General features: G+C 29.7%; 1 protein-coding gene across 1 annotated transcript in view; it reads right to left on the reverse strand.

Annotated features, from left to right (window-relative positions):
• The window catches only part of BORCS6 (BLOC-1 related complex subunit 6), a 62,534-nt gene continuing 48,151 nt past the window's right edge, over positions 1–14,383 (reverse strand). Inside the window, exons 3-6 of the mRNA XM_035374160.2 lie at positions 12,389–12,564; positions 5,433–5,516; positions 3,248–3,324; positions 1–688 (exon numbers count right to left, since the gene is read on the reverse strand). Of these exons, the coding sequence (XP_035230051.1) occupies positions 631–688; positions 3,248–3,324; positions 5,433–5,516; positions 12,389–12,564 (395 nt within the window). The 3' untranslated portion in view covers positions 1–630. The remainder of the gene's footprint in view (positions 689–3,247; positions 3,325–5,432; positions 5,517–12,388; positions 12,565–14,383) is intronic.

Consider the following 14,383-nt stretch of genomic DNA (forward strand, 5'->3'; position numbering starts at 1 on the left):
TTTCATATTAAATAAAATTTATTATATACAATATTAGAAATTACACATTTATACATATTTAGTAAAATTAAATAGATTATGAGAATAAATAATGAATTATGTGACAGTATAGAAGATATGATTATAATATATGTTAAGTTTTTAGATATTCAGATATAAACAATAAACTCTGACACATGTTCAGCTAGTTTGGAAATAACTGAAATAAATTATTAACAATTTAAGCTTTCATTTTAAATGAAAGAAAATATTTATGTCATACAATTCAAAAACAGAATAACTTCAGGTGATTAAATAGTTTATAATATTTTGAATATATATCATTGTAAAACAGGAATAAATAAATTCACAGTTACATATATACCTTCATGTTTGTTTTTCACAATTATATAAAATTTAACCCTAGAAAATTCTAGAAAATTTTAACTATGCATCATTCTTACATGTATATGGCATAATTTTTCCATATAATTTTAATGATCATATGTAGTCTTCATACATTTTTTTATAATCAAGGAATGCTATATCAGTAAAACACTTTGAAGAGTACAAAATAAAACTGCATTTTCTGTGCAATAGTAGTAAATCATACAACAGTAATTTCAAGGTCTGAATACATGCAAAAGGTCATCAAGATTTATGTTCCACGATATGTTCCAACTGATCTAACATTTTCTTTATATGTTTTCTACATTAACGTTAAGGAATTTAATCCATACTCATATAAACAACATTAATAAATATTTATCTAACAAAAATTATTACCATCCAAGTAATACCATATGCTTTATCATGTGCAACACCAGCAGCCCATCATGACTTGAATTATACAGGTTTTTGGTAAGAGTTTAGAGAAAGACTATTGGGCAAGTTTAGAGGTTTGGACACATTAGTTGGGTTTCACCAATATATTTTTAATCCACTATAGCATAATTCTGTGTCTAATAGCAAAAAGTGCTGTCTAGCAGGAAGAGTCTGTTTCCAGTAGGAAAGCCATTAAGGGGTGTAACTGGCCAGAAATTATGCTTACATAATCTGCAACTGTCATGTTCTATAACAATCACTGATTGAATACCATGTACCCTAACATGATCATCAATATAATTAATCTGACAAGTCAACTCTTATCCACTGCTGCATGATCATGACGTTCATGAGCCCCATGTAATTGTAAATATTGCTGATGCTAGGCATATGAGAGAGGTATCTGCTGCAGAATCCATTTAACTGCATATGCATGTACACTTGCACTTGAACCTGCATTGTATTTAGCTATCAGCAGCTGCTTATTTGCCTTCATCAAGCAGGCAGTCTGGTGCATTTGTATTTGTTATGTCCTGGATAGTGAGGATGGTGAAACAGGATAGTGAAATCCTCACATGTACTGTTTCACTATTTTGTTTCCACTTTTCACAGATCCTAATAATAACAGCTCTTGTAAACAGCCAATGAGCAGTGTTAAAGATACTTGTTCCTAGTCCTTAAGCCATCACAATCTGAACTTTAATCAAAATTGCTTAAATCAGGAGCCTTCACATATACACATACTTGATTAAAGATATTTTAGTATCCCTGGTAGCCACTAAATAAAATTCCCACCTTGTCATATACTATCTACATAATTTCAGTAAGCATATTCTCACAGTGTAAGGATAGTCACAATATTTGGGTTCATCGGTATATTCCTGAAAATTTTATAAAAATTTTTTCAAATCATTTTTTAAAAATTTTTACAGCAAATTATTATAAAAAGAAAACAATAATCTATGGCTAGCCATTCTGAATTGCAAAATGAATGCTATCTATCATATATTATATAATATCAATATTTAGCACTTTTACCCCTCTGTGCAAATGTTTAATACATACAATATAGAGTATATACAGCTTTTAATTAAACATGTGCATTAATAAAATAAAAATAGGGTATTATATTACTGTAACTTCAGACAGGAAATAAGCTAAATTTCATTTCTGTATAGTTATTAGAAATAAATTAGATAAGTAGTGGGTTCAATAAAATATTTATCAACACAACTTTTCTTCCAGTAAAACCTTTGTATATAATATACTTTAATTCAAAATATAAGACTCCATGCTGAGATTAAGGCAGCGAAAAGTATAGTGAATCGAATAGTAAAGATTTTTTTTAAATTAGAAAATAAATTGGATGTTTTACTTCCACTTTAAAATGTAATTTTCTAAAATTTTTTATAATTTTTAATCTTTTCCATAGTGTACAAGATAACTTTCTTAATTTGTAATAGCAGTGAAACAAAGGTATTCAGATCATATTCAGATTGCTACTGAAACTTAAAAACATATATTTTATAGGAAATCGTCTTTCTCCCTACCGTGTTTTAAGAAATACCATTTTATAGTAAATCTGCAATTAAAAGGTTAAAATATATTTTATAGCTCAAGCTATATATTCATTTAGACATAATTATTTCCATTTATTCGATATATACAGCAGAGGCTTCATAGACTGTTTTATTAACATAGCAACAGATACATGGCAAGAAACAGACGATTAGCATGTAAGCAATTTATTGAATATCTGCACTTGTACACACAGTTCATGTTTCTTCAGCTACTGAAAAATTTATCGTTATTTCACTGCTACATATATGATATGCTTACTTTTTCAATCTTTTATCTTATAGGATCCATAAAATGGTGAACACAGGAAACAAAAAGAAACAAGGACAAATGTCATGCGTACAAAAGACACAGGAATTGGCTTGCTATCATCTGAAGTCTGATTTAGCTTATGACCAGCACAGCTTATGTTGACATTATGTCAGCCATGGAAATGTGTTTGATGCATTATTAGCAGGAGTTGCTGAACTGTGGCCACTAGAAAGTGCCTGTTTAAAATTAATTTTGGATATCTTTCCATGCATTATTTTTAATAAATTCCTCACAAATTTGTGTTAAATGAAATAATAAATTCAAATTTAGATTAAATTATTTCTTTTTGTATATATTACTAATTAAACCGTGTATTGCAAAAGTTAAATGAATTGCTTGAGAGCATCGCTAACAGTCTGTTTCTCGCCATGTGACAATTCCTATTTCTCATTAAGGCCATTATAGCATAGCAGTATTTATTTTCGTCCTGCCTGCATCTGCTAACACTAAAAGTATAATCAGTATTTCTGGATATTAAAAAATTTATAGAATTTTAAATAAGGTATTAGAAAGTTGCACAATAAAACATTCTATAATCTTTAAAAAAGGATACATGTCACCTGATATCCGATAAAGTGGATTCATTGAATTGCTTAACTCTTCACATTTAGCCATCAACTGATATACTGCCTATAAACACATACATAAAATTATGCAAAAAAAATTGAGATGCATGACAAATTATGCACATTATATGACTAAAAATATCCAAATATCCCTTCATAACATTTGACTTAATTAACTATGTGATCACATATGCCTGAAACCAGTATTGAAGGAGGAAAAAATATTTTGCTGCTTGCAATTCTTCATCATGAGTCGCAGTAAAGAATTCAACAACTTCCTGTATGGTACCATGATATGATTCCAATTTTGCATCAAATTAGTTATATAAATTTTTGTTTCAACTGAGCCAGTCAACTGTAACTGATATTAATATAAAAAAGAAAAGCTTTGAAATAACAGCAGCTCAATTACACACTGATAGGCTGAAGTAACATATTTTATCAAAATAAAGTAACCTAAAATTTTTACATTTTCTCAGTAACTCCTATTTGGATTTTCTATACTTTCTAAAAACAAATTACCATATTTGCCAGCATATAAAACACACTTAATAGGTCTGAAAAACAGAGTGCATGTTATATGTCGATACTATGTCTTATACACCTATATTCAGTTTTTGATTACATTCATTTCTGGAAATTTACTGTATTCGGAATTATTTTTTTTTTATTTTTTTTTTTTTGTTTGTTTCCTTATGGAGTGTGGAGTATCCTTACAGTTATGTAGAGTTCAGTGAATGCACATGCGCTATCATCGACTATCACAGCTGTGTTTGTTTAAACTTTCCAATTTTTGTGAATGACTTTTAAGTGTGTGAAATTTCTACTGTTCAATTTTCTTAAATTTGTTGACAAGTTATAGCTCAAAAACAACTTGATGACACAAAAGGCTAAGTCGAAATTTTCATTCTAAACATTGCTGACACAAAAGGCTAAGTCGAAATTTTCATTCTAAACATTGCTGACACAAAAGGCTAAGTCGAAATTTTCTACTGTACCTAAAATATATCTTTCTACATGAAGAGCATTATATCTATATCTATGATTGATTCAAAGCAACGTTCAATATTTATTTGTTGACTATATACAGTTAATCAGTTAATAAATCTACATATGGAAAATTCTACAAATCAAAGGATATGGTTTAATATGTCATTCCCGTCTAGCATTCAATGTCTAATTAACTTTTACTTCAAGTGGAGGTGCTCCTATCACCGTATAACATCATATTTCTCTACATTTGCTATAATATAGCATACAAAGTACGTGTGATTGTGTATGCTAAAGAACATGGAAAGAGGCCTGCAAAGAAGCATTTCGGGCCACTCTCAACTGAGAAAATGATAAGAACTTGGTGGAATCAAGAAGATGATCTAAAAAAAGCAACCCATAGACTGGGTATTTGCTGAAAGTGTTACTTTGTATTTGTATTACTTTATATTTAAAATACTGCTAATATATTATAATGATCAGTAATAAAGTTTTATCCTTCAAAAATGTATTTAAAAAGGTGGGTGTGTCTTATACGCTGGCAAATGCGGTAATTCAATTCCAGCACTATTCATTGACAGTTGAAAAATATGAATTTTAATTATCATGAAGTTGCATAGAGGTCCACAATCAATTAATTACTTGCAGCTAAAATAATTAACTGCAAGAAATAGTATAATGTAATAACCACCATAACTGGAGTGTGTAAAAGTGAGCTTCTAAAAGCAGAAAATCATATTTTCGCAGTATGAATTTGATTTGAAGAGAATTTGGTTGTGAATTTGATTTAGCTGAATTCTTAGTGCCAAATGTGGAAAAGGTGATATTGTATGAGATTATTTTTCATAATTCAGGCTGGATCCGTAGTTTGTACATTGGATACCTTAATATTCTAGAGATTATCAAGAAAATTCTAACTCATTGTTTGTGACTAATTTCATTAATGCTATCAGGGAAGAATCAAATTTTAGAAGTAAATTCGAAAATCTTGTGAAAAATCCTTCTGAATACAAAGGCTGCTGCAGAAACAAATGCTGACTAATTTTATATTTATCTTTTTCATAAATAAAGTATGCTATGGCAATGGGATTCTTGACCAAGAATAAGCTATTCCTGGTCATATAATGCACAATGCATACTGAAGAGGGAGAAATAAAACGTAGAATAATCTGAAATACACACCTTTATATTAACATCAACAGCATCACAAGTTTTACACACTGAATTTTCATACGTTTCCATGCACTCAACTGTTAGAGATGAAATCTAAAATAACCAATAATACTTATCAACAATCATATTAACCATTTAAGTATAATAATTAAAAAAAAATGCAATACAACATATAATTAGACTCTTTTCACATATCAATTTTAAATTTTATAATTTTTTCATAATTTTTCATACATAGCATTTATTGAAACCATGATTATCTTTTCTACAAATATCACAAATAAACTTCTTATCAAAATAATCATTTAAAAGCTTTTGATGAAAAAGTTATTAAGAGAAAATACCTAAATTTCTCTCCCCCAATTTTTAATATTCTCAATTCCATTTAAAGATAAAATGTAATCTGGCAAATAAGCAAATTTTGGTGTGAATGCAAAGTACTAAAATACTGTTTTCTAAGAAATACTATTTATATTCTATATTTTTCTAAGAATATATTTTATTTTGAACAGCTGCTTTAAAACTCTAATAACTATTAAAATATCTGCCCTTGGGAAAAAAAAAAAAAAAAAAAAGATAAAAACATTTTGAATAAGTTAAAATATAAGAGATGCAAGGCATGTATTTTTAGGACATAATACTACAGTTTAACTTATTAAAAAGAAATATTTAATCACTTCTACAATAAAATGCAAGGTATTTAAATAACTTTTCCCCATAAAATCCAGTGAAAAATGTGGTATTATCCTTATTTATTTATTGATGTGATATTTAATTACATTTTTTCTTTACATGTTGGCCTTAGTAAAAAAAATATCATTTCACTTTAAAATTTTATAAATGATTTAATTATTTTTTTTTAATTTGTATACTGAAATAGTAAGGAATATTTCACTGTTTTAAGTGTGTCTTAATTTATACAATATTTTGCTTAGTTTCTTTTCATCATTCAGTTGTTCCTAATTTGTTCTTTAACAAATAGCTCTTGGCAAACGAAGTTCCATCTTATGTCAAAGCAAAATGTCATTGCAAGCACATATACACAACTCATATACATATAACCAGGAAAGTTATCACATCATACAAATATGCATGTAATGAAAATATTTAAACTAATTAGCAATACAGTAAGATCATATTAATTAAATATAATATTATATAAAATAAGCATAAAACTCAATTTCTTCCATCTCAGTTTCTCCACCATGGAAGTAGCTTGATAATCCTGTTGAGAATTCACTGTACCAAAATCTTACTTTGATGCCATATGCAGTACATTAAATCTTGTATGGTAGATAGAAATACATAATTTCTGAAATTTCACATGAACTATGCAGTGTAGTGAGATTAAAGTTCAGCAGAATGAAACCAGATTCTATTTTGAATTTATCCACTTATATTTTAAACAAAATAATAAATATTGCATGCAATAGCAAAGATTGGTATGTTTTGTTACACAGTTTTCACAGTACATTTAATTTTGTTTTCTATGCTTTCTAAGATACTTTGCTATTTGTATCACAGATATAACCGAAATTCAGTCTCAGAATCTATCTAAATTCACAGATGTGAAAGCAGATCACATAGCAAATGCACAAAAAATGTATCTTATATGTATATACAGTGCCTTATAAAAGTGTTCGCACACTTTAAGAATTTTCAGAAAAAGTGGTTAACCACAAAAGTGATCATTCGAAGAAAATTTTTTGGAAATGCCATAAATAGAAATCTTAGTCTTTTCTTCTCAAAATCAATGGTAAATAAGCCCTAGAATCATGTTTTATTTGCACATGAAAGCAAATTTAACATTTTTTAATTCCAATGGGAGTATAATTTGATGGACGGGGAAAAATGAGGAGCTTAATCCCAAGACCTTGGTTGATACAGTAAAGCATGGTGGTGAAGGTGTTCTTGTGTGACAATGCATGTCAGCATCAGGATTAAACGATTTAGTATTTATTGATGGCATAATGAACCATGGTCTTCATTTAAATATTTTAAAAGATAATTTTAAATTATCTTTCCAAAATTTGGATACTGGAAACAATTTTTATCAGGATAACAATTCTAAGCACACAGCCTTCAACATTCAGCTTTTGGGTGTCTATAATTGTCCACAAGTTCTGAAAACACCACCTCGGCCACCAGATTCAAACCCAACAGAACACATCTGGAGAAAATTGGAGGTTAAGGTGTCAAGACACAACACTAAAACAAAAATCGAACTAAAAACAGTAATGATGGAAGAATGAAGAAACACTGAAGCAAATATTACGAAAAAAAACTGCTTAACTCTATCCCCAGATGTTTGAAAGCTGTCATAAATACTGAAATATATACAGTACAAAGTCTTTAACCCAGACTCGTCGGGACTTCGGCAATTCTGGATTAGGGGTTTTTCCAGATTATAGATCATCAATTTAAATCTGGCAATATGGCATGCAGAAATTATAAAATTAAAAATATGAAACCGTAATTTATGAAATAAAGAGCAATTATGACCTAAAGGGTATCAAAATTTACAAAAAAAAAAAAAAAAAAAAGCTTAATATTTGTTTATTAAAGATTGCTTTCAATGCGAGTTGTTTAAGTTGTGTCATTTTATGTGCTAATACTTTCTCTTTAATTCTATAAACAGACATAATTTCTTGTTCAGTTACAAAGTTCCGCTGTTCAAGTCCTGTAATTGCTGTGCTGAGAATACCGACTAATTTCTCAATCCAAATTTTTTCGTTTTCACTAACCTCTCTGTCACTTTCTTCATGCCTTTATCCATTTTTTGCAGCAATTCCACTTTTTGTTTGATGGACATCGAAACATGCTTTCGCTTTGTAGATCCTTTGGCAGCTCCAGAATTGGAAACTCTTTTTGACATAATCGAAAGTTCAAGCTTAATTTTTATAAAATTGCTCTAACAGTCTGCAAAAAATAATAAGCTGGATCCAATTAGAAGAATAAGGAACAATGCAATCTGCAACATTAACTTAAATAGATAATTACATAATTTTAACCTAGCTTATACCGCCCGTTATACATTAAATGTGCATGCGTAAACGTATTAAACGCATATGCGTAAAGGTAAACACATATGCGTAAAGGTATATGCATGCGCAGAAAGTTTGTAGCTTTGGGGTCCGGATTATAGATCATTCCGGATTACGGACGTCCAGATTAAAGACTTTGTACTGTACTATAAAATACTAACTGACAGAAAAACTACAATATTTACTAATATGAGCAGATTTCTTTAAAGCATAAGAAGACTTTTGTGAGGTAACTTTTCTGTTACTTTTTTATTATTGATTTTCGAAAAAAAAATTAATATGTTCATAAAATAATTAATGTAGTTTTGTTAGGAGAAATTCATAGATATTATTAAAACATTTTCATTCTGAAATATTAATTTTGTTAATGAATAAAGGAATATTTCACTGAAACTCTTAAGTGTGCAAACACTTGCATGCCACTGTTATGTTACCCAAAAAAAAAATTATTGCCAGCACACAAATGAGGCTAATTAAACTATTTAGAAAATGAAAATATTTATCTAGAATATAACAGTTTATATGTATAAATGTAGTGCCGATCGCTTGGAGCTGTGATGAAAACCAGATGCCGTGACGTCATTCTCTCTACGAGCTCCAAAGGCGCCAAGCAAAAATTAGGGGAATTACCGTTTTGAGATGATAGACGATTGACGTGGGAGCAGAGACGCTGCTTCTGTTCAAAAAGAACTTTCGGCCATCCGAGGGTGGACTGGCCCTCCAGGACACTTAAATAAAATACAGATATAGTACCTATTTTTTCTGGCCTGCCTTTTCCACTGGGGGAAGAAACTTGCCAACCCTGATTGACAGGCAATATATAACTATCAATTAATATAAATAAAATTTTAATATAATCCTTCTGCTTCCAGTTTAACATTTGAGAAATGTCATAATTTTGTATTATGTTTTTTGTAGCATAAAGTATGCAAGTCTACAAGAATTTTATTTCCTTCAGTTCCCTTCAAGTCACTGGTTGTTTTCCTTCAGTATAGCCTAGCTGATCCAGTAGTTTACCTTAGCATTTCTTTTTTTTTACACCCAGATGCAGAGTCTTCACTGAATTCCTATATAATGGCAGTGATATGATCCTCATGGCGTAAAATTTCAAGTCGGGTTTTATGGAAATTAAAATATCCAATCTCAAAAACACAGTGAAGCATCTGTGATGATGAACATCCACAATAAGGCACTTCTAATGAGCAATTCTTAAGACTTAACATCCTTCCAAAACCAGCACTAGAAAAATTACACAAACTGCAAAACTTATTGGAGGTTTTTGAATGGCAGATGTGCACAGTGAATTATCACAACATTAGATTGATGATTCCCAATAACATTTTTCTGCATCAAAAGCATTGTTTACTTTTATTGGATTCTTTAGTTTTTACTGTTTTAATTTTTTTTAATATCAACCATAAAGTTTTGCATTTTAACCATTTCACTCTCTCCCTGCTATTTCATACTTTTAGCTTTGTCCACCCCACCCCCCAATTAGTTTAATAAGCCATCAGACATGAAATTGAACTAGTAAGTTATACCTCAAACATCTGACATTTTTTAGCTGTCTCCATTTTGTTAGAATATCATTCCCAAATTTATAAAGTCAAATGAAATCGTAAATCTTCTGTTTGAGCTTTCAAAATAAAGCAACACTTCTTTGTCATATTATAAGAAACATGAAAGGTTTTCCATAACTGAGCATGAATTATATAATTTTCATTTGAGAATTAATTCAATTCTACTTAATTTCTCTTCTATTGCTAAAACCAAAAACCACTTGTTAATGCCATGAAAAAGTTCTTGCTTCTAAATTCCAAAACCTCAGGCCCCACTTGTCTAGACCCACCCATTCTGTTCATTTTCTCATTGTTACTATCTCAAATGTTAATATTTCTGAGGATAATATAAAAATATTAAAATATAACTTCAACTTTTCCAAAACATCTAAACCTTCAGGTGTTTAAATCATTGCTCCGATTGAAAACGTTTTTAAATTTATTAAAATTTCAGGAGCACAGACACAATTTACCACTTAATTACTTATAGCACAATAAATTGTTCATTTCAAATTTTATCCAAAAAGGAAAAAAGGCTTAGTTATGGTTCATTCCTTCAGTTCAAAAGTACTTGCTGATTTTTTAGATGCACTTTTTTTAGGTCAAATTATTTGAAAAACTATCCTTTCAGCTCTGTATTTGCTACATAGATAACATTTAGGCTTTTTGGTGGTAATAAAAGAGATTTATCACAGATTTTATGCACTATGAATTCAACTGATCCAACTTGAATCTGGTAATTCCCTCCCCTTTCTCGATATTTTAATAATCTGCAATTCTGAATTCGATCTTAGCACCACTTTTTATCATGAACCCCTTTTCTGTCTGCTTAGTTCTCCATGCTAAATCATGTCATCCTGCTGGGCAAGAAATGGCTTCCTTTTACTCTTATATTTATATTCCGCTTTCAAAGTTTGTTCATCAGAATCTTTGCTTTTTAATAAACTCAACTATTTCAAGACAGCTGCCATTAATAGAGGATTTTCTCCCATGCTCATTGATACAGATTAAAATAAAATATCATGTTACCGTCGAAGTAGACATTTCACAATTAAGAAATAATATCACTAACATTTGTTATCATTTTATTCCGAACTAACTAATTTGTTATCATTTTATTCCTTCTAACAGTTACAATATTGTATGTATTCTCCAGGAGTTCAACTTTCATGTTTTTTCTCAGCTATTAGCAGATTTTGTCGTTCAGTTCTTAACAATTCCATCTCTATTCTTGGTGAATTTATAGCATGTATTGCCAGTGTGATAATTCTTGAGATATATCTGACAAACTAAAAGAATGTTAAAATTTTGTATCAAAGAGATGAAATAAACAAATCCTCATTAGTTAATCATAGTTGAAGAATAATCACAATTTTCACTTTTGAGTCTGCAAAAATTATCCATAAATTTTCTTTAGTTGGTGAATTAGATTTCTTTCAAACTTTTCACACTCACAAAAGTTTATCTTCTTTAATTAATACTAATTCCAATTTAGACCTTCTTGAAGTTTTTAATACCTTATTTTTTTCATTTTTCATAACTATTTTTCTCAACAGATGTCCTATATTCATGTTTGCTTTGCTGTGCCTCGTGTCCAAATTAAAAATTCAATTAAAATGGCCTTGTGTCCAATTTAAAAATGGCCGACTGCTCCTTTCTTTTTTTGCTACTGAAGAAAAACGAACTGTGTCTGAATGCCCTATAAAACCGAGAGTTTTATTTAAAATCATAACAAAATAAGGTTGCTGTTTTGCCTTATTTTAAGAATTCCTGCTTAATTTGACTGCAAACTAATAATGATTAAAACTATACTCAAATAGCCAAGAAGTTCACAGCTCTTATGCAAAGAACAAACAATAAAATGATAAGTGATGAGAACAAATAAATCAAAACATCATTTCTCTAACAAAGATAGAAAAGACCAAAAAAAAAAAAAAAAAAAAAAAGACAGAGAGGGAAAGAAATTTGAGCACAATTTTCTTTTGTTTGAATAATTTGGGTATTAGATCTTGAGCTAAATTAGGAGTGGATTTAAATATTTGAAGAAAAGTGTAGGCTAATTTGATATAGACTAAAACTATTTTCTACATTCACTGTCATCAATAAAACAGTAAAGTGTCATTAGAATAGTATTATTATAAAAGTGTTATTAGAAAATAAGTTTTTATTTTCTTACATATAAATTATTTTTAAAAAAAGACAAAATAATTCATTAAGGAAACAAAAACAATTTTAAAAGTATCAAAATTGGCCATTGCAACAGTATGCTTGTTTTTAAGTCAATTTATATAAACTAAAAAATGAGCAATACCATAAATTGAAATGATTAGAAGGTTTGGAAAGTTTTCACTCAAAAACTCACACTTTGCAATGTTCCACTAAGATTTTCCAGCATAGTATCAAGGCAAGTAGCAACTTTTTTAGCATGCATTTCCAAATCTGTTAAAATATTTGGGTCAATAACATGAACACTAGATTGCAAGACTTGTCTAGGAAGGCTGGGTGTGGATGATCGAGAACCAGGAAAAGATGAAGAATCTGTAGAAAGATAAAAGGCATCTTAAAAAATTTTGTTTAGCAAACTAAAGCTTTACAACTAGCTACCAATAAAAACTGTTATCATCCAAAGCATGATTTTGTTTCTTTTGTTAATTTTTATTAATAAACACTTAAAAAATACTAATTTAGAAGTCAAACAACACCTTAATTTTAAAAATACATCAGCTTATGTTTTTATAAGATAGGCAAGTTCCTTTCATAAAAACAGAGCAGATAAAAATTAGGAAGAAAAAAACATAAAACTGATTTGAAATACAAAAACTCAGAATAAATAAAATGCTGCTTCTAAATAAATCTTTATGGAGAAGCACAATGATTCACTATGTTGCATGTTACTACATTTGAAAAGCTATATTAAAGATGCATGTGGTAGGCAATGAATAACTTATTTTTACTGCCACTGTTTTACTTTCTGTCTTTTCATTTTTTCCCCTTTCTTCTATGGCAGAAATTATAATTGATGTAAAAATTTTTTTATACATAGCAAGCTTTGATGTTATTTAAAATTGCAATACATGGACAAAAAACAGCATTTTAAAACTATTTATCTGTATTTATAGACATCTTTAATTTTTTTGTGTGTGTGTATGTGTGTGCATGTCATAATTTAATGCATAGGAGGAATCAGCTTGCAGTCTTCATGGCGAGGTTGAAAGTGTAGAGATAAAGATAACGAAACTGGATTTCTGCAAATCACCAATCTTTATTTTCGCACATATCAAATCATTTTTAGTAGATAAGATATTTCTAGACCATAAGCAATTACAATATTTTTGTACACATGTTTTATCATCTTAAAGTTAGAACAAAGGAGTGCACAGCAGCATAGAGATGTTTGCAAGGCAGAAGCTAGGGAAAGGAATGACGTAATTTCTTGTGAGCGGTATTTATACCGAAGTAAATGCAATTGTACAGAAAAGCTATAATTGGTTAGTTTTAGTTTGTTATATAACATGGAAGGATCTTGAATTTCGGAGAACAGATGAACGAAGACACTTATTTTACTTCATATTTTTCAGATACTATTTTACAGAAATCCAGCTGAGGAATAAATGTTCCATTGAGGTTAGTAGTACATAATTCAGTCCTGTCCAACTAAAATTAGTAGTCATTTTTTAATGCATAGATGAAAAAATCCGGTAGTTTCTGGCCTCTGAAGACACTTTATTGTGTAGTTGGAAGGATGAATGCATAAACCAAAAACTTCCAGATATGACCCTTTCAAAACATAATTTATTGCAGGATAATTTACATCAGATCATCTTTCTGTAGATAAGATATTTTTTCAATCATAGTTGAATACAATAATTTCCATGTACACGGGTTTTAAAGAATGACGTCATACGTTTCGTCAAACGTAATGTCAAATGTCATACATATGACGTTTTAAGTTATGACGTGCAAGTAAGCAGCAGCGCGGATGAGCAGCGTCTTTCCAGGAAGAAAGCATAAGCAAAAAAGACGTAGCACGCCGTCATCTTAGGCAAGTAAGCAGAAGCATGGATTAGAAGCATCTTGCCAAGAGGAAAGCATAAACGAAAAAGACGTAACAATTCAGAGGAAGAAGGGAGGAAGTCAAAAAGTTTCAGTTCTGAGTTAAAAAGTTTTGGTTTACAATTATTTGATTGGGCAAGAGGTATCCGCATTAAGTATTATGTAGGATCGCATAATTAATCTGAATAGCGCAGTTTAGACTTAAAGCGCCCTTTTTAAGATAGATAGAGAAAGTCCCAAATCAAATAAAAATAAAAGAGGTTAAAGCCAATTAAAATTAGAAGTTCGCTTTCATATTTTTTAT

The sequence above is a fragment of the Stegodyphus dumicola genome, chromosome 9 (genome assembly GCF_044657685.1).
Source record: "Stegodyphus dumicola isolate Sdum_Otavi_A_Nest chromosome 9, ASM4465768v1".
NCBI classification, from domain to species: domain Eukaryota; kingdom Metazoa; phylum Arthropoda; class Arachnida; order Araneae; family Eresidae; genus Stegodyphus; species Stegodyphus dumicola.